At 40.4% G+C, this 18,950-nt stretch overlaps 1 protein-coding gene across 5 annotated transcripts in view; it reads left to right on the top strand.

Annotated features, from left to right (window-relative positions):
* LOC147428159 (calcium-dependent lipid-binding family protein) overlaps positions 1 to 10,285 on the top strand; it is a 176,276-nt gene extending 165,991 nt beyond the window's left edge. For 4 of the 5 annotated variants that reach the window (XM_086496602.1, XM_086496601.1, XM_086496600.1 and 1 more), the window contains 14 exons: positions 19 to 849; positions 939 to 1,015; positions 1,437 to 1,896; positions 1,973 to 2,059; positions 2,685 to 2,840; positions 2,956 to 3,140; positions 3,221 to 3,766; positions 7,199 to 7,376; positions 7,461 to 7,609; positions 7,757 to 7,883; positions 7,986 to 8,207; positions 8,331 to 8,849; positions 8,965 to 9,279; positions 9,357 to 10,285. In XM_086496602.1, the coding sequence (XP_086352728.1) occupies positions 19 to 849; positions 939 to 1,015; positions 1,437 to 1,896; positions 1,973 to 2,059; positions 2,685 to 2,840; positions 2,956 to 3,140; positions 3,221 to 3,766; positions 7,199 to 7,376; positions 7,461 to 7,609; positions 7,757 to 7,883; positions 7,986 to 8,207; positions 8,331 to 8,849; positions 8,965 to 9,279; positions 9,357 to 9,488 (3,984 nt within the window). In that variant the 3' untranslated portion in view covers positions 9,489 to 10,285. Of the gene's footprint in view, positions 1 to 18; positions 850 to 938; positions 1,016 to 1,436; positions 1,897 to 1,972; positions 2,060 to 2,684; positions 2,841 to 2,955; positions 3,141 to 3,220; positions 3,767 to 6,108; positions 7,066 to 7,198; positions 7,377 to 7,460; positions 7,610 to 7,756; positions 7,884 to 7,985; positions 8,208 to 8,330; positions 8,850 to 8,964; positions 9,280 to 9,356 lie in introns of those variants that run through there. The other variant, XM_086496603.1, reaches the window with a different exon arrangement.
* Positions 10,286 to 18,950: the final 8,665 nt, after the last annotated feature.

Raw genomic sequence — 18,950 nt, 5'->3', positions numbered from 1 at the left:
TGCTTTAACATTGCGTAGGAAGACTTAGAAGCTGATTTGTCTCAAGGATGGGTTTGGAGCACAGACTGGGTAATTGACAAAGCAGGGTATGTTGATGATGATGGCTGGGCGTATGGACCTGATTTCCAAACATTGAGGTGGCCTCCTAATTCAATGAAGTCCTGTAAGAAATCACCTTTTGATTTCATAAGGCGTCGAAGGTGGTGTCGTGTTCGTGAGCAAATTTCAAACAGTGATCAAGTTATTTCTAGGCAAGTGATCTCAGTAATACAGCCTGGAGGAAGTGTTTCGATTCCCTTGAGCTATATTCTGCCTACAACAGAGTTTTGCCTTCAAGTGCGGCCTCAATTGGGATCAACACTGACAGATTATCTGTGGGGACGGGGAGTCAAAACTGGAAGTCAAGTAAATCTTGACAACTCAAAAAGTGAGGGCCAATCTTCGAGTCGACGCGCTTCACGACCTGAAAGGGGTAGCAGCCCCATCTCTGTTTTTGTACTAAATCAATTACAGAAAGCAGAAGAACTTCTTATGTGCCCTCCAGCAAATCCTTCTGCTTCTAGAACTGCATGGTGGCTATGTATGGAATCTGATGCCAATATTATTTATAATGAGGTGAATTCACCAGTCTATGATTGGAAACTCTCTGTAAGTGCACCACTAAAGCTTGAAAATCTTCTGCCATGCGATGCGGAGTACACTGTTTGGGAGAGATTCAGAGAAGGCAACCCCATACAGAGGGACCGTGGTGTTGCACGTGCAGGCAGCACTATAAATGTATTCTCTGTAGATATACGGAAGCAAATTTATTTGACGTGGTTCGTACAAGGTGGATGGAGATCTGAAAAGGTGCCGATCTCAATGAGAAGAATTTTGTTCTAATTGTCAATAGAGAAAATTATATTTATTGCTAATTGCTATTTGTATTTGAACTGAAGGGCATAGTTCTATTATCTGATCCTATGGGAGAGGAACTACCTTCGGGGTTTGCACTTGTTAATCAGCAAAGTGGCAGGTAATTGCTGTAAAATCCAGACTGCTCAGAGAAAAAAATTTCACGGTAGTATCTTGTAACATAGACACTGAAACAAAACTTGTGCAATTATAGAACTAATGTAATTTATTTTATAATTATTAGCTTGCTTTTTGCTCCCTTCCTGTAGATTGCAAAGTGGAATCTCTTGAAAACTGATGTAGGCTTGTTTTCTGTATATCTTAGAGCTGTCTGAAGAAATATACAAAAATAGTGGACATGTTCTAAAGAAAAAAATTTGTCTTAAACTCTAGATTTAAGGTTTTGTTTGTACAGCATGGTTGTATGACGACCAGTTTTTGTAGAGAAACAGTAATGATGTCTGCTCTACCATAATAGGTTGTGGGGTTTTCTAGAGTCTAGTCTGATTAGAATGATGATTGACATGAATACCTTTCTCCAGGAGGCTACATTTGAGTTTAGAGCGCGATTTTGGGACCTCTAATGCTGCTTCCAGAACTGTGCGAATTTTTGTTCCGTACTGGGTATCAAATAGAGCTGCTCTACCGTTATCATACTGTCTTGTTGAAATTGAGCCTGCTAAAGGATCTGATGGTGATAGCCCTTGGCTCATGAGAGCAGTGAAAGCTGCTAAACATGCATCCTCTCGTCCTTCACACTTGGAACAAGTCAAGGTTCCAAGAACACAAAAAGTGATACAATGTCTTGAGATGCTGGAAAACAATGCTGGGATTCCCACGATGCTCTCTATTCAAGCTCAGCTAATCAAAACAGGATTTTTGCCATTTTCTCCTCGCACATCAGGCGCTGGCCTTATCTCACCACGCTTGGGAATATCTGCTTGTGCTTCACACTCCAACAATTTCAAGGATGGGATCTCTTTCAAAGATCTGGAAGACAATGTAAACAACCTAGAGCAATTATTTTAGTCTTATGATCTTAAAATAGCTAGACTGAAATGTGAATGCATTTGTTCAGGAACGGATAATCATCAAGGCAATGGATGAGAGTGGAGCCTATTATAAGTTGTCAGTCTTCTTGACTATGTCATCAGAAAGAACCAAGGTAAATGTCATGTGATTTTTTGAGTTTTTTTTTCAAGTGTTTTTGTGATTTACACATTTTATTTTCTCTATGCCAAACATTTTTATGGCAACAAAAAAATTAAAAGTGTCTTTGAAGGAAAGACATCAGGAAAATTTCAGAGATCAAATGACATACTTTTTTAACAAGTCGGGCGCCTGTTCTTCTTTTATTTGTTACCAGAAAACTACATCCATCAGTTAACGAAGCCATCAGGGTTAGAAAGAAAGCCAAGATTCAAATTACGTATAAGAAGCATTGATCCAAAGTGGATTTTAACCCAAGCTACACATGCATTGTAAAGTAATCAATTCAAAGCCATCAGGCTGGTGACATTTCGAGTTCCATTCTAGTCCCTTCACACTACATCTTTAAGCTACAATATTGCTAGGTGTAAGCTAAAAATTATTGCTTTATGTTAGAAATTCTGTCTGTCACATCTAATATATTACCTGAAATCTATCATGTGTCTTTTAGCGCTTTTTGGGGCCATCCAGGGTGGGCTGTTGAGAAACTGAAAGTTGCAATTGTGAATTTAAAGCTTCTCTGGAAAATTCATGCAGATGCTTCTGACCTTAGAATTGAAAATGACCTTCTTGCTGATCAGGTGGTAAATTTCCAGCCTCACACATTGTTTGTGAATCGGCTGGGCCAGCAGCTTTATTTGAGGCAAGGTGATCTTGATTGTGCTGAATTATTGTATCCGAATGATCCACCCAAAGTGATTCTCTGGCAATCGGCTTCTTGTTCTGAACTAATCAAGGTCAATATTCTGCACTTTGTGTTATTGATTATTATCTCAGTAGTTTACTTTTTCTTAGCTGAAGCTAACTACAAATTTGTAAATCAGAGTTTAATTTTACACTATCTTGCTACAGGTTTTCATAGATGGGTACGAATGGAGCACACCCTTCAGTGTGGACAGTGAGGGTATTTCACATGTCATACTCAAACGCAAAAACAGTGAGGATAAGATGCTCATCAAAGCTGAAATTCGAAATGGAACAACAGAATCACGTTACCTTGTTATATTTCGTCATGTGTCTTTCATTAGTCCTTACAGGTAGACAGATTCCTTCTGATGTATTATTATATCAAATAGTCCATGTTTTTTGGATTTTTAATTTTTTTAATTTTTTTCAGGATTGAAAACCATTCCCTTGTCTTTCCCATTTGCGTCCGACAAGCGGGTGGCAGTCATGAATCGTGGCAGTCCCTTCCACCAGGATCGGCAGTGCCTTTTGCGTGGGAGGATCTTCAAAGAGTCCACAAGCTAGAGATTATAGTGGATGGCACTGATTTGTCGAACTCTAGAACATATCATATTGATCAGTGTACTAGTTACCTACCCATCACCACAGAAGGCACACCAGTTGCTGCATTTTATGTAAACACTGTGCGAGAAGACTCCACACAAGTAGTAAAAGTGGGTGACTGGATGCCAAGCAACAAAGAATTGCCTATAATTCCTTATGGGAGCACTAAGAGGAGTGGGTCTCAAGACCAGTCTCTACTCCATGAAACACAACCATCTTGTCATCAGGAGATAGAAGATCAAATGCATGTGGTGCTTGAGCTAGCGGAGCTTGGCGTTTCTATTGTAGATCACACTCCGGAGGAGATTTTGTATCTATCATTGCAAAACTTCACTCTGGCATATTCCACTGGACTGGGTTCAGGGATAAGCAGGTGTGTTTTTTATGTATTTCTTGAGTTTAAGCTCTCTTCTCTGGTTGAGTGTTTGCTATGAGAAAAAGCCTTTTCTGGTCACAATGCGAGGCATCTCAATAATGGTTTTTTAAAGCAAAAGAGCATGAAAGTCTCTATGGGAAGTTCCCGCTGCTTCTTCTTCTACTGCTTCTGCTTTTTAGGATTTAGGCCCCTCGATGGGGATCTACAGGTTGGCTCCGTTCTTCAGTGGCTTGACTTGAAAGTAACCATCCATGATATCTGCAAAACAACTCAAGTTAGCTCAAAAATTTGTGAGGGTCATTCCGAGGGACAATCCGTTTGCTTTTTTTTGTTAAGGAGTTGGCGTCTCCTTTCGGCTCTTTTGTTAAGGAGTTAGCTTCTCCTTTCGTCCAGATCGAAACTCTTGATATTCCGGCGTAGTAAAATTAGCCATCACACCTAGACCGCACTGATCTTCCACAAATCTTGATGCACTAAGATTACATACCCAGGCAATCTCATCCAATTAGGAATATTCAGTGGTTGGCACATCACAATGCAACACAAATGCTCACATATGCATGTTACAAGACATAGAAACTTAAAGTCGCCGATGAACACTTCTCTCGCATAACCTAACAAGGTCCGAGCCGGGAGATATTCAACGACTCCCTCATCACTCCTCCCGCATAACCTAAAAGGTCCAAGCCAGGAGATATAGAGGCCTTTTACAACCAAACACCCCCCAAACGGTAGCCTCCATCGTTTGGAGGTGTTGAGAGTAACCACTGCTTAGACTTCTTAATACTCCTCCCGTATAACCATCCAGGTCCAGGCCCGGAGTAACAACAACACTTTTCAATCATTCAATACTCCCCTCTGCAAATAACCACAAGGGTCCGAGCCATGAGTATAAACAAGCATTCTTAAACATCATTTCTCACTACTACACCCGGGAGTAAAATCACCAATCATTGAAACCAATATTAAAACTAGAGTCAAACAGTTCAAATTGACACCAAGACAGGTTCAAAACAAATACCATTCATTTCAAACAAATTCCAAACAGCATTACCAAACAAGTTCTCAAACACAACTCAAACTTAAAAAGCAATCTTGATATCAATCGAGCTCGAAAAGTGGAGTGACTTTTCATCCTGAAACATGCACCAAAACTAGGGTTAGGTTCCTTCCATAAGGTCGTAGCCGACCACAGCATGGTCCATCAGTTTTGGACAGACAATGTTCCTCTGGCGGTGATGGTAGTCCCAAGACATAGTAGTCACATTGGACCTCCAAGGTTATCAGCTCGAGAAGAGACACCTTATGAGAGCTGTCGAGAAATTTCAAGTTATAATCTGCTAGGGTTTCCATGGCAAGCATTTCAGGATACCTCACTCTGCCAGAAGTTGCACTCCGAAAGAAGATGTCAAAAACCATATAACTTCGGGCAAAAAATTTCTTGAAAGCTTGCCAAGTCTTTGGAGTGTATGGCTTGGTAGCTATAAATATCCACCACTATAAGGCAATGCCTCTGAGAAAAACGGCAGCTCGAAAAGAAAAATTGATCCTTCTCTGCAAGTGATCTTTATGGCTTATGCCCTATAAGGCATGAGCCATGAAGACGGGAGCGTGCGATGTGCGGTGAAGTAAGGGTGGGAGTCCAGGATCGGGCCCTAAAGATACTTCAAATAAGATTCCAATAGACTTTGGAAGCGCCGGTTTGCTATGTCTGCTCTTTTGTAGGACCGGTATGCTTTCATAAAAGCACACGCTTGATGCTCTAATACCACTATCACAAGACAGGCACCACGTGCTCATAGAAAAGAACAGACCGAACAGACTTTTAGCACTTTAATAACAACTGAAACTGAAAGAGAGAGAGAGAGAGCACATGTGATACGGAGTGGCGGAATTCCACCCCAGAGAGTATTGGCCCCAAACCTTGGTGCCCCTTTTGATATTTCTTTATATTACTTGAACTCGGTACAATGCCGATACTCCAATCCCTGCACCTTCTCACTGAAGCGTGCTAGAGACTGAGCCCTTTGCACTTATTTAAAGGCTATTGGCCTTGAAAAGCAATTAGTCCCAAAAGCTAGCGCTGAAAACTGCCTAACGTAAATCACGGAAATCTGTACAAGCTGCCACGTCAATAAGTCAGCGCAAAATCCGGAATTTCGTACTAGCCTGCCACGTCATCAAGCTCCACGCAAATAAGCTTGTGTGTGTGTGTGTGTGCTGGGTCCAGCTTTATTTTAATGCCTTTATGTCACTTGGGCCCCATCAGACGGGGTCCCATAAGTTGGTGGGAACTTCTTTCACTTCTTCTTCTTCTTCTATTGCTTTTGCTTCTGCAGGTTTAGGCCCCTCAGCCGGGATCTGCAGGTTGGCTCCGTTCTTCAGTGGCTTGACACAACAGCAGTTTGTGACAACTATACTAGATGATATCGGCATTTGGTAATAGATATCTTCTCCTCTGGTTTCAATGTATCCCTTATGTGGATGAGATCTCAAGTGGATTGTCCTAGTTGTGGTTAGAATATGTTTTTGTCTCAAGACCAGTCTGCATGTGGTACTACAGCATTAGAAGCCAGTTTGCTATCTTCTACACTTCTCTATCCTGCTCTATAGCAAGACTACTGAGATTTCTACTTCCGTCCAGTTGTGTACAAATCCCCCATGGAATGTTAAAGGAAATATCCTTACGTGATTGGCAGAAGAGATTGTACCGTAGGCAGAAAGCATTTTAATTGATGTACTAAATCTGGCGGTCTGCAAGAATCTATGGATTCATCTCTATGGTAGGTGTCAAAGAGGCTACACATGGGTCTATATGACATGATGAAATTCCCGACATCCCAGTCTGAGCCAGCCAACTATAGTTTGTCAAGGCATGACAGGCAATAGTTGAGTCTATCCTGGTCCCATGGCCTTGTTCAAAATTTTCTAGACCTCCCGTATGTGTGTGAGCTTTACTCTTTAACTTAAGTGTTATAGTTAAGTTTTCCTTGTCCTAAGTGTGTGGGATCAGACTGAGACTCTTCTATTAGCCAAAGTAACTCTTTCCAGTTATACTGGCAGTTTCCCTTCCCAGATCTAGAGAGTAGACACCAAGAGCACTGGCTCAATGAAGGGTCAGCATGTAATATACACTTCGTAAACACAATTGAATCTCTTTCTCAAAAGCAAGTGTCAGTGTCCTTACACTCTACATAAACCTTTCTAGGTGGCGTTTTTTCAAACTCTAGAAATAAGAATTTTTCAACTATAAATGTTTTTGGTATATGGAAAACTGCTCTGCTTCATGTACTCCATTGCAGACATCACCATAGTTTCTTTTTTGTGTCGGTGTGTCTTTGGTTGCTGCTTCTAGCTCTTGTATTCTCTTTGTCAATTTAACCAGGCCCAGTTAGTTCATGTCTTAATTTGCTCGATCTTCATTTCAAGGCTAAAATTGCGCATTGACGGGCTTCAACTTGACAATGAGCTGCCACTCACTCCCATGCCTGTTCTTTTTCGAAACCAAGGATCAGTGGATCCTTTGAATTTTGTGTTCAAATGCACAGTAACATTGCAGGATGGTCAGTCTTCAAACAGATATGTGTATCCTTACATTGGTGTCCAGGTGATTTCTTTGGAGCAGTATTATTTATTTATTTCTTCGTTTATCCCTATGTTAATGACCAGGGTTGTACGTGGTGCTTCGTAGGTTCCCAGTGCTGTCAGTAACACATTCCTAGTTAACTTGCATGAACCAATAATCTGGCGCGTACAGCAGATGCTCCAGCATCTCAAGTTAAACAGACTGACATCTAGCCAGACAACTGATGTCTCTGTTGATCCAATCGTCAGTATTGGGTAAGAAAATTTTTGTCAAGGAAAAAGAGTCCACCTAGTGCAAGAGTTTTAAATAGTTCTATTTTCGTGACGTGGTTTGTCTCAAAACAAGTTAAACAGATGTGTTTCATGTTTATGTGGAGTGATCTTTGGTTAACGTGTTTGCAGATTGCTGAATACATCTGAAATTCGGTTCAAAGTGTCGCTAGTAATGTCCCCCTCTCAGAGGCCTCGGAGTGCACTTGGTTTTTGGGCGTCACTCATGACAGCGCTTGGAAACACCGATGATCTCCAAGTAAGTGCATAAGTATACACTCTTCTGCAAAGCCTTTATGTGAAAAAGGTTTTGCATTAGCTATTTGTAGGATTTGAGATATCAGCTCTTTTATCTTAACAGATTAGGATTGCACCTCGTGTTCATGAAGAGATCTGCATGCGACAAAGTGCTCTTGTAGCTGCCTGTGTTTCAAGTATAAGAAAGGACATTCTTAGCCATCCATTACTGCTGCTCTCTGGAGTTGATATCCTGGGGAACGCAAGCAGTGCTCTCGGTCATATGAGCAAAGGTGTAGCTGCTCTCTCAATGGACAAGAAATTCATTAAAAGTCGACAAAAACAGGTATATTTGAATTCAGGCTTTCAAAATTTAACTTGGTAATGGTACATTTTAAGAATGTGCTTATTGCAATGTTATGGTCAATAGTCTGGTTGATGTGGGCTGTGAGGGAACTAATACATGCAGGACACAAAAGCATCAGTAGAAGGGTTTGGAGATGGATTTAGAGAGGGTGCAGAAGCGCTTGGAAAAGGATTGTTTAGGGGTGTAACAGGCATTCTCACAAAGCCACTAGAAGGAGCCAGGTCTTCAGGGGTGGAAGGCTTTGTGCAAGGCGTTGGTAAAGGTATTCTTGGAGTAGCTGCTCAACCTGTGAGTGGTGTTCTTGACCTTCTGTCTAAAACAACCGAAGGTGCAAATGCTGTCAAGACAAAGATTGCTGCAGTAATTACTTCAGAAGGAGTATTAATGCGTCGACGGCTTCCTCGCGTGATTGGGGCAGACAAGATTCTTCGCCCATATGATGAGTTTAAGGCTCAAGGACAGATCTTATTACAACTTGCAGAAGGTAGCTCTATGTTTGGACCTATGGACATTTTCAAGGTTCGTGGGAAGTTTGCAATGACAGATGCCTATGAAGACCATTACAATCTTCCCAAAGGACGGACATTGATCATTACTCATTGCAGGGTTATTTTGCTACAAGTAAGATCTTGACACCATCTTGTTTCTTTTTCATAGGTGTTCATTAGCAGCTTGCACTGCAAAGTTTGGAATGAGAAATATTAACCCATAGTGTTTTATTTTTGGCCACACTCAGCACCCAACTAGCATTATCGTGCAAAAAAAGCCAGACCTTATGAAAGATCCATGCTCCGTGCTTTGGGATGTGACTTGGAGCAATTTGGGAGCCGTGGAACTGAGCCATGGCAAGCACAATATGCAAAATGGAAGGCCATCTCGGTTGATTTTGCATCTGCGAAATGGGGCAGTCGAAGCACACAGGATGGATTTAAAGGAACTTGTGCGTGTTATAAAATGTGACCCTGAAACTGATCAAGCGAGTCTTATTTATTCAGCAATACAACAGGCCTTATCCTTATATGGTCCCGAGAAACCAAGCCCCAGGGATTGGGTATGTTTCTATTTACAAAATTTGTGGTATCTCTTGTTAACTAGAGTTCATTAATCAGCAAATGTGTATTGTTGCAGAGGGTACAACGGAATGTCAAGAGGCCTTATGCGGGCCAGGTTCTAGATCCAACCTCATTTGAAGGGCCTGGAACCAGTTCAACTGTCCCAGCAATTGCTACATTGAGTGTCCTACTGGAAAATCCAGTTTAAGTACCTACATTGTTAATAAAGGATATTGCAGTGTGCTTCCAGATGCCTTGGGCTTGTATGAAGCGGATATGCAGGACGTTTGGAGGAATGCGCCATGGCAAGGCATATTGTGGGCTCAGGAATACATTGCTTTTGTGAAAGTCTGGATCGTATACAAGCAGGGCACCCCACTCTTTATGAAAGATTATATATGTGAAGAGAGAGGGGACTAGCTGCAGGGCTCCTATACAGCATTGTCTAAAGTGTCGCTACAAGGGTGATACAAGCAGAGCACCCCACTCTTCATGAAAGATTTTTGTACATGAAAAAAGAGAGGGGGGACTAGCTGCAGGGCTCCTCTTATACAGCATTGTTCAAAGTGTAAAAAACAAAGCAACCCATGAAAGATTTCTGCACAGGTGGCAAGTACTTGAGGAAGGGAGAGATGATGCTAACCCAACATTTCCATTGTTGCCGAGGCGCTAAGACGACACATTGTCTAGATATGCTTAAGGATTGATCGCCACATCGTTGACACAGATCATGAGTCCTCTTTGTGAACACTATTAAGTCTGATCTTGGCCTGACTATCCTCACAACTACAAAGCTTATCAACACAGCTGCAGTGTCTAAGGATGTGAATGGTTTGGCCGGAAGCTGTAACATAGATAGTTGTAAAATTGGTGGCCATTTTGAACAATTATTTTAATTTTATTGGCCTCACAACATGCTTAAGTTGCTTTGGTGGCCATTTTAGACGATCATTGTAATTTTATTGGCCTCTCATTCTTGTCTTGTAATGAATGTTTCACACCCCTCATGCCAGTCTATTTTTGTTTTGTAGCAGGTTTACTTTCAGCACTTTTGTCCTTTTTTGTTGAATAGCCAGAGGATATATGCATGTATGCCATTTTGTCTCATAGGCCAAATACGGTCTCTAGAAGAAGTTAATGAAGCTTTATTTCTTTCTTTCTGTCTCCTATTTACATGAGATGTGTATTAGCATATAGTTGCCATGCGCAAATCTGTAGAGCACAAAACTATGCTGACATGATCCCTGGCCCGTGTGCACAAGCGCTTTTTAATACGCTCACTACCTTAGGGCCAGGTTAGGCTTGCACTCTTCACAAAAACATTTTTGGCCTACATAAGGCCCTAGTAAAGCATGGAACTCTCGGGAGAAATTGTGGACCGTTGGACAAAGGTCGTCTCTTCGTGTCACACGGCAAGTTTATTCTGGCAAAACCTATTTTCTTCATTTTTCTTGCCCATAGTCGTGTATATGCAGGCCACTATCAGAGATAGTTTACAACTTGACTTTTGTTTTCCTATTTCTGTAAGGACACTCTCTTTCTCATCCATTTATGCATCCATTGTGGCTTTTCACCTTGGTCGTTGGTAAGTTTTGCCAAATGAAGGCCATAAAGTGAGCCAAGCACTAGAATTGGGACCGTCGGCTTTTTTTATCATTTTTGTTCATTATCGAGTGCCTTTTGTGTGTTGCATGATTTGATGATTATCACCACACTAGGCTAATTTTAAAACAGGCCTCAGCCTGGCATAAAATCAACTCTCACCCAGCGTTTTGCCCACAAGAAGAGTCAGAAGCAGTAAACGTTTGCCAAAAGCATCTAAGAGAATACTTAGTCAAGTGTTTGCTCACCAGCATGAATGCTGTTCTTCCCCCTAAAAGCAAGACTCTAGACAACAAGAAACGCAAATGTAAGCATCCAAAGGGAGATTTAAAGATTGCAAAAGGAGCTTGAGCATGAGGCTGAATTGGCAGGAGGAATGACAAAAGTAGTGGTGACAATAGAAGTGGACGCAATAGGGGACACAATGGAAGAAGTTGCAGAAGAGATGATGATGGAGATTGTAGTAGATGAGATCGACGTGACAAAAGGTATGAGACCATGATAGAGAGGATGAATATAGAAGGATTTGTAGGCGAGAGATGGTGATCGAAGGACTCATAGAGAGCATGAAAATCACAAGGATAGATGCAATGTATATGTTGGCCATGACGATGATGATGAATGTAGAGACTGGAGCAATAAGGACTAAGATGATAGAAACCTTAGCTCTTCAAAAGAGTAGCATGGGAACTTTAGATGTTCGATGTCTATCGAGGTAGGATTTCATGTGTCATGGATCATGGCTGCTTTGTGTAGCTTGTGGGCTTACATGATTGAAGGAAGGGGGTGTGCATGTGTCGTGGGCTTTCTAAGATTATCATTGTAGAGGAGGATGAAAATAGCTCTTCTAGGTGACCATTAAAAAGAGAGTTCACCTGAATGTTAAGCAGATAATAGCTTAAGGCGTCTTAAGGGATTTGTAACATGTTTTCACCTCGATCATGATGTTGACGGATCTAGACTTGTAAGTTGTGTATCAAGATGAAGGCACTCAAAAGGAGCTTGAAATTGAGCTCAATGAGGATGAACTAGCCTTCTTAAAGAGGGATGCTCAATTGATGTGTCACCTATGATCATCGTACAAAATCTAGGATTTACTTCAAAGAGCTACCAAACCCAATTTTTGGCTTTGGTACCTCCAAAAATCCAACAATCAACACACCCACAAATACACCAAATGTTGATACAATGCAAGTTTATTGCAAATGTAAAGAATGATATGATGCAATGGCAATCATAGCATGGTGCATCTTGTTAGATTTATTGTCAAGATGCGATCAAAGCATGTTGCATCTTTTCAGATTTATTGAGAACTTCATTTACCCTCAAAAAGATATCAAGATTTTGTCCATATGAATGCATGTGACTACACAAATCCACATCCACCATTTGACCAAAAATTCCTAAATCTGTCTATTGCCTCCAACTTTTGTTCTATAAATCAAGTTGGTAGGAACACTTTTCCTCCCTCTAGAATTTCTTGCTTCTTGAACTTGATTTTTTTCACCCCAAGTATCCCATAGACAAATATTCTAGAGTATTCAGCAATCCACTATAGACCCTACAAGCACAATCAATGCAATGCTTCTTTTATTGACCTCTTATCCTTTGTGCCACAAATACTTTATCTACATTCAAGACAAGCTTTGTAGATCAACAATCGGGAGTGTTTATAGCAGTCCAATTAATTTTTCCATCTCTACAAGGATCTAGTCTCTACAAATGAGGATCCTAAACACGTACAATCAAGAAATAAAAAACTACTCAAGTCAACCAAGCAAATAGAATTTTGGAAGAGGGATAGTAACTTAGCATTGTCTTATATACATGTAGGTCAATGTGAGAGAGAGTTGACTTTTGTTTCCTATTTCTTGAAAGAGAGACTTTAAGTAAGGGGTAACACACTCTCTATCTCATCCTATTATGTAGTAGACCATTGTGAAATTTCACTTTTTTTCTATTTCTACATTGAGGGGCATTGAGCGATGGTTCACACTCTTTGTCCTCTTATGTAGGCCATTGTGACTCTTCACTTTGTTCAACATGTGGTAGCTTGTACATATAAACCACTCATGCTCGCACGTCAATCGTGTTGTTTCTCCATGCAAACAACACAACAAACCTACAATGTGGGCTCAGACATAGTTTGGGTATGTAGTATGGACAATTTTAGTATGCAATTTTGATGGTCTCCTTATGCCCAATTCCTCCATTTTCAAGTGAGGATACATTGCGGCATGTGAGAGTTTCATGGCTTTTCTATGTTTACCATTAGTGCTAAACAAGTGTATGTAAAACTACAATCAGATATTGTGATGTAGTAAGGAACACTCGCAAGAGACGTTAAAGATGTACGGTCATAGAATGTTACCTTGGCTATTCGGAAAAATAAGCTCCCTTTTAAAGAGATTCTTTTATATGGAGATGCCTTATCGGCGTTTTGTATATTGTCAACTTCCATGCTTTAAAAACTTGAAACTTCTTTCTATGTTCAACATTCAATTACACTTGAGATTGTTCCCCATTTACTCTGGCTTTGTAGACATAGTCGAGACTTAGTCTTTCGAAAAAAAGTTGTGTTTGCACTCGTTTCTTGGTGGAGTTTTTCAAAAGAACTTTTGGTGGTTTGGTGAAGTCTCTTTGTCTTCTTATGTAGGCCATTGTGACTCTTCACTTTGTTCAACATGTGGTAGCCTATACGTATAAGCTACTCATGCTCGCACGCCAATCCTGTTGATTCCCCATGCAAACAACGCAGAAAAGCTACAATGTGGGCTCACACATAGTTTGGGTATGCAGTATGGACAATCTTGGTATGGAATTTTTGAAATGATAGTCTCGTTATGCCCAATTCCTCCATTTTCAAGTGAGGATAGATTGTGACATGTGAGAGTTTCATGGTTTTTCTACGTTTACCATTAGTGCTAAAAAAGTGTATGTAAAACTACAATTGGGTATTGTGATGTATTAAGGAACACTCTTAGGAGACGTTAGAGATGTCCAGTCATAGAATGTTGCCTTGGCTATTTGGAAAAATAAGCTCCCTTTTAAAGAGAGTCTTTCTCTATGGAGATGCCTTATTGGCGTTTTGCATATTGCCGACTTCCATGCTGAAAAATTGCAACTTCTTCCTATGTTCAACGTTCAATTACACTTGAGATTGTTCCCCATTTACTCTAGCTTTGTAGACATAGCCGAGACTTAGTCTTTTGAATTTTTGTATGTGTTTGTGCTCGTTTCTTGGTGGAGTTTTTCAAAAGAACTTTTGGTGGTTTGGTGAAGTCTCTTTGTCCTCTTATGTAGGCCATTGTGACTCTTCACTTTGTTCAACATGTGGTAGCATGTACGTATAAACTACTCATGCTCGCACGCCAATCGTGTTGTTTCCCCATGCAAACAACACAAAAAACTTACAATGTGGGTTCACACATAGTTTGGGTATGCAGTATGGACAACCTTGGTATGCAATTTTGGAAATGATGGTCTCCTTATGCCCAATTCCTCCATTTTCAAGTGAGGATATATTGCAACATGTGAGAGTTTCATGGTTTTTCTATGTTTACCATTAGTGCTAAACAAGTGTATGTAAAACTACAATTGGGTATTACGATGTATTAAGGAGGACAATCAAGAGACGTTAGAGATGTACGGTCATAGAATGTTGCCTTGGCTCTTTGGAAAAATAAGCTCCCTTTTAAAGAGTCTCTTTTTCTATGGAGATGCCCTACTGACGTTTTGCATATTGCCGACTTCCATGCTTGAAAAATTGCAACTTCTTCCTATGTTCAACGCTTGAGATTGTTCCCCATTTACTCTAGCTTTGTAGACATAGCCAAGACTTAGTCTTTTGAATTTTTGTATGTGTTTGCACTCATTTCTTGGTGGAGTTTTTCAAAAGAACTTTTGGTGGTTTGGTGAAGTCTCGTCACGTATATTCCTTTCTTCACCTTGGTCAATTTTTTTATATTTTGGCTAGTTTGGAGATCTCGTAATCTATGCATATTTCATCAAGTGGTTGTAGAAGACTTCTTTAGGTACTTCAAGGGTTCTCTACTTCAACCACTCCACTCTAGTTTTGACTTGGATGATCTCTCCATTCATAATTATGAGGTTTTCTTTTATTATGTTTGAGTTTTAAGCCTTCCATCGTGACGCAATGTTCTTTATAAGTTTTCCTTGGTTTGGGTTTCCCAACAATAGTACACATATCCACAACGCACATACATACACATATTCACATTATTTGCACAGCCACATACATACCAACACACTCACATATATAACCAAAACACTCACACATACAACCAAAATACCCATGTTAACCCAAATGAGGGCTTGAATCCCCCCTTCGCCCCCAAAACCCCCAACCAACTATGGCACCCAAGGGAATGGGGATGGAAGAGCCAGAAAAGATGGAGAGTAAGTTCATCAAAATGATTGAAAAAAAACAAGAAGAAGTTCATGGACAGCCAGATCACCAACATCAATTTGGAAATGGTGGAGAAGGAATTGGAGGAATACCCTCAAGGAAAAAGGTTGTCTCTTTGGGACCTCCAATCACGTAAAGGAAGAATCATGGAGATGAACAAGGAAACCGTCAAGGAGGAACTCACCAAGGCAATAACCGAGAGCCTCAAGAGCAAGATGGAGGCTACGAGGTGGAAATGGTGAAGTGGAACATCAAGAAGAAGGTCAAAGAGGATGCACAAAAATAAGGGCCAATTTTTCAACACAATAATTGAGGAAAGTGCAAGACATGCACGTAGACTCAATGTGGGAGTCACGAGCATACATGAGAATGCTGACTCTACACCTGAAGGGGATGGGAGGGTGATATGCACACACCTTGGATCCCAACAAGAGAGGCCACTTCCCTTCCTCGAAGCTTGGAGAGTTGAGAAGGACATTATGAAGGAGAGGACCCTCATCATACAATCTTAGGATGAGGAAGTCTACATGACATTCATGAAGAACCTGGTCATAGTATGAGGCTTGGAGGGCGCTCCCCTTTTCTTGGATGCTGAAGATGTTGTAGGCACGGAGAGACAGAAAAAATGCCTTGGACGAGTCATGATTGATGGTGTGCTCATTGATTAGAAATCTGGGGAATATGGGACACAAGTTAGCCCACCTATAGCGGTAATATCACGGTTTGGAGCTACAAAAATTTATTATGGGCATAGCCTAGACGATTGGAGCATGTAATGGATGTGAGGGGGATACTACTATTGGCAAACATATTAGAGCCTAGAGAGAGGACAACCATGAGTGAAGGGCTACCAATGGGAGGCAACATAAAGGAGGTCCACACGCTAGGGTACGTTGAGAGGAGTGGGTGGAGTGGCATTGTTTTTCGAGCGAGCACTCCAAGGATGTCTTAGAGTGGTGGCTCAAGATTGTGGTTCACAACCAAAAGGCTAGGTACATATGGATCTGCATGTAGCTCATACAGGACCGAGTGATCTACATAGCCTTTACTACTTCTCCCCTCAAGCTCCTCCTATGCTATCACAAAGGGTTCCTAAGGAGGAGGAAATCATAGCATATGTTTGAGGAGGAGATGGGAGCATTAAAGAAGATTATGTACTACTATACATTAGAGAGGTCATTCTTATGGGGGGGTTCAACCTGTTAGAAAAACTACTACTTCATATGTGATATGGGGGATGTACACTAGCAGAGTATATGATGGGCATCTTCTCATGGATCCCTTGGCACCCATGGAAACTCTCACCACAGCTAGCCTTGCTACATACAAGAGCTTCCACCACCAAGCCCATTATAGGGAGAAGGCTAGATCGGGGACTAGGCCCCAAAATAGGTGGTATGATGATGAGTTTACAGCCTTATACTCACACCTCTACATACAAAGAGCCTTTGGGGCTATCACAAAGGTGGAGGCCCCGAGGCTCGCTTGTTGTGAAAAGTAGACTTTTGCAGAGGCATCAAAGATGAAGACGTACCACTTCTTCTAGAGCAAAGAAAGCTCCATCTCATGGTGGAGTAATAGACATGTACATTGACACACAATATTGACCAACATACTCGGCGTGGGGTTATACATATCCCCCACCATCGATACCGCAGCCACAAGAGTCTTGGTCCACCACTATGAGCTTCTTTACCTAGCCTATGCTAAAGAAAACCATGCATTGTCTTCAACATGGACGGTTTCTCATCCACATGGATTTACAAGGAGAGCATCTCGTCTATGTCGTGGATATGCTTGCTCCTTCCATTTCACATTTGTTCAAGAGGGCACTAGCAAGGGGATTTGTTGTTGTTGTTGAGTAGACAATGTACGCCATTGTGTCAATCCACAAAGCAAGGGATATGCTCAATCTGAGCAACTACAAATTATTATAGCTAGCAATTTCTTGACCAAATTTTATGGTGCAGTGCTAGAGTAGGAGCTCGGTTCATATGCTAATTAGTAAGGCTTGAAATCACCAAGCCGGGCGAGCTTCAAGAGAGCCTCCTATACTATTGATCAGGTATTCAATCTTTAGTATGAGATGTTTGATTGACCAGGCTAGAGGCACTTTTTGCTTTTGATTATTTTATATGAGGGTGTCTTAAGTTTTTACAAAACCTTTTGTTGAAATTGGTTTGGAGGAGCTATCCTCTCAAACCTTTGTTTTTTGTAGCCAAGCCCAAACTAGCTATTTTGGTCAAACCTTTGCTTTACTGCAAGTCCTTCCAAGTGCCTTCATGTAGAGAAACTACCACATTTCTTATTGAAAGGGCTCTAAATAAAGTTTAAATACCATGAGAAAAAAATCAATCTCAAAAAATGAATAAGTTTAAATACTCTCTCTCTCTCTCTCTCTCTCTCTCTCTCTCTCTCTCTCAAAATTTGAGCATCCCTTTTAATCTCCTTCTTTGTTGGTTTTTCTCCTATTTTTAGAGATATTTTTTCACTTCTTAATAGCTTATTGATTTGTTCCCTTTTGTGCTAAGCCCTTATAGCAGTGTGTAAGAAAATTGGGTCTTAATTAACTCTACATCAATCCACAAAATTACGACTAAAAAACTATGGTTAGGAGTAGCACGAAAAGAATTGGATGAACAATTGAAGAAATGACCAATGTAAAAATTTTAAACAAGTATTCATTACAATGGCCTACACGATGCCTATTGAATGCCCTACTTAAGAAACAAAATATTTTTTTATGTTGCTAACAGGCCATATGGCTCTAATCTACAAGATTTTTTTATGTTGCTAATTGGCCATATGGCTCTAATCGATTGCTAACAAGAGATCCATTTTTACTAGGGTCTTATGTAGGCCAAAAATAGGTCAATGAAAAAGGAGAGTTATTTTTAGAGAAGTGAAATTCTTCAAGACAAATCCTTGAGGCCCATTTAGATAGATTCAAACATGCTCCCAATTATTTTAAAACGGGCAAAGAAATAGTAGTGGTCCTTGCCCCTTTTTGTCAATGCAAAAAGGATTCTTAAATTTGTATGTCCAAAATTGTACTAAGAAAGCCAATACATTTCTTGACCTTGTCCTTCACAGAAGAAGTTAGTTTGACCTTGGTCTTTATTGTCATGTTTCGGATCACACTACGGAATATACTAAAGGAAACAAAGTGAATACTCATAGTGGTATTTTAAAATAGAAAATTGAAAAGAAAGTTCTGGACCCCCACTTTGTAGGTATATATATGTATTACGTGCACTCGACGAAAGGGTATATTATAGTTCATATCAATTACAGATTTTACACTTATAGGAGGAGTATTTTAATTCAATTTTTAAAAATATATATATATTTTTATTAAAAAAAGACGAGGGGTAGTCTTATTTCCATCCACAAAATATGTAAAGAAGGTTTTTTATTAAGCTATGATAGCACGTGATTTAGAGGATTTTGTTAGGTGCACCCCAAACTTTACTCTAAATGAGAGAATCATTTACAAACTAAAACTAGTCATAAGATGAAAAAGAAGTCATGAAGCATTTCAATTGGAGAGACCCATTTACAAACTATAAAATTGGATTCAAAAATTTGTACGCCTTTCTATTTCCCTTAGGCATGATTAACATGCCAAAAAATAGCATT

Source organism: Adiantum capillus-veneris, chromosome 23 (assembly GCF_014529385.1).
Source record: "Adiantum capillus-veneris isolate H3 chromosome 23, ASM1452938v2, whole genome shotgun sequence".
Classification (NCBI taxonomy): Eukaryota; Viridiplantae; Streptophyta; class Polypodiopsida; order Polypodiales; family Pteridaceae; genus Adiantum; species Adiantum capillus-veneris.
This window is presented reverse-complemented; position numbering and strand designations above follow the sequence as displayed.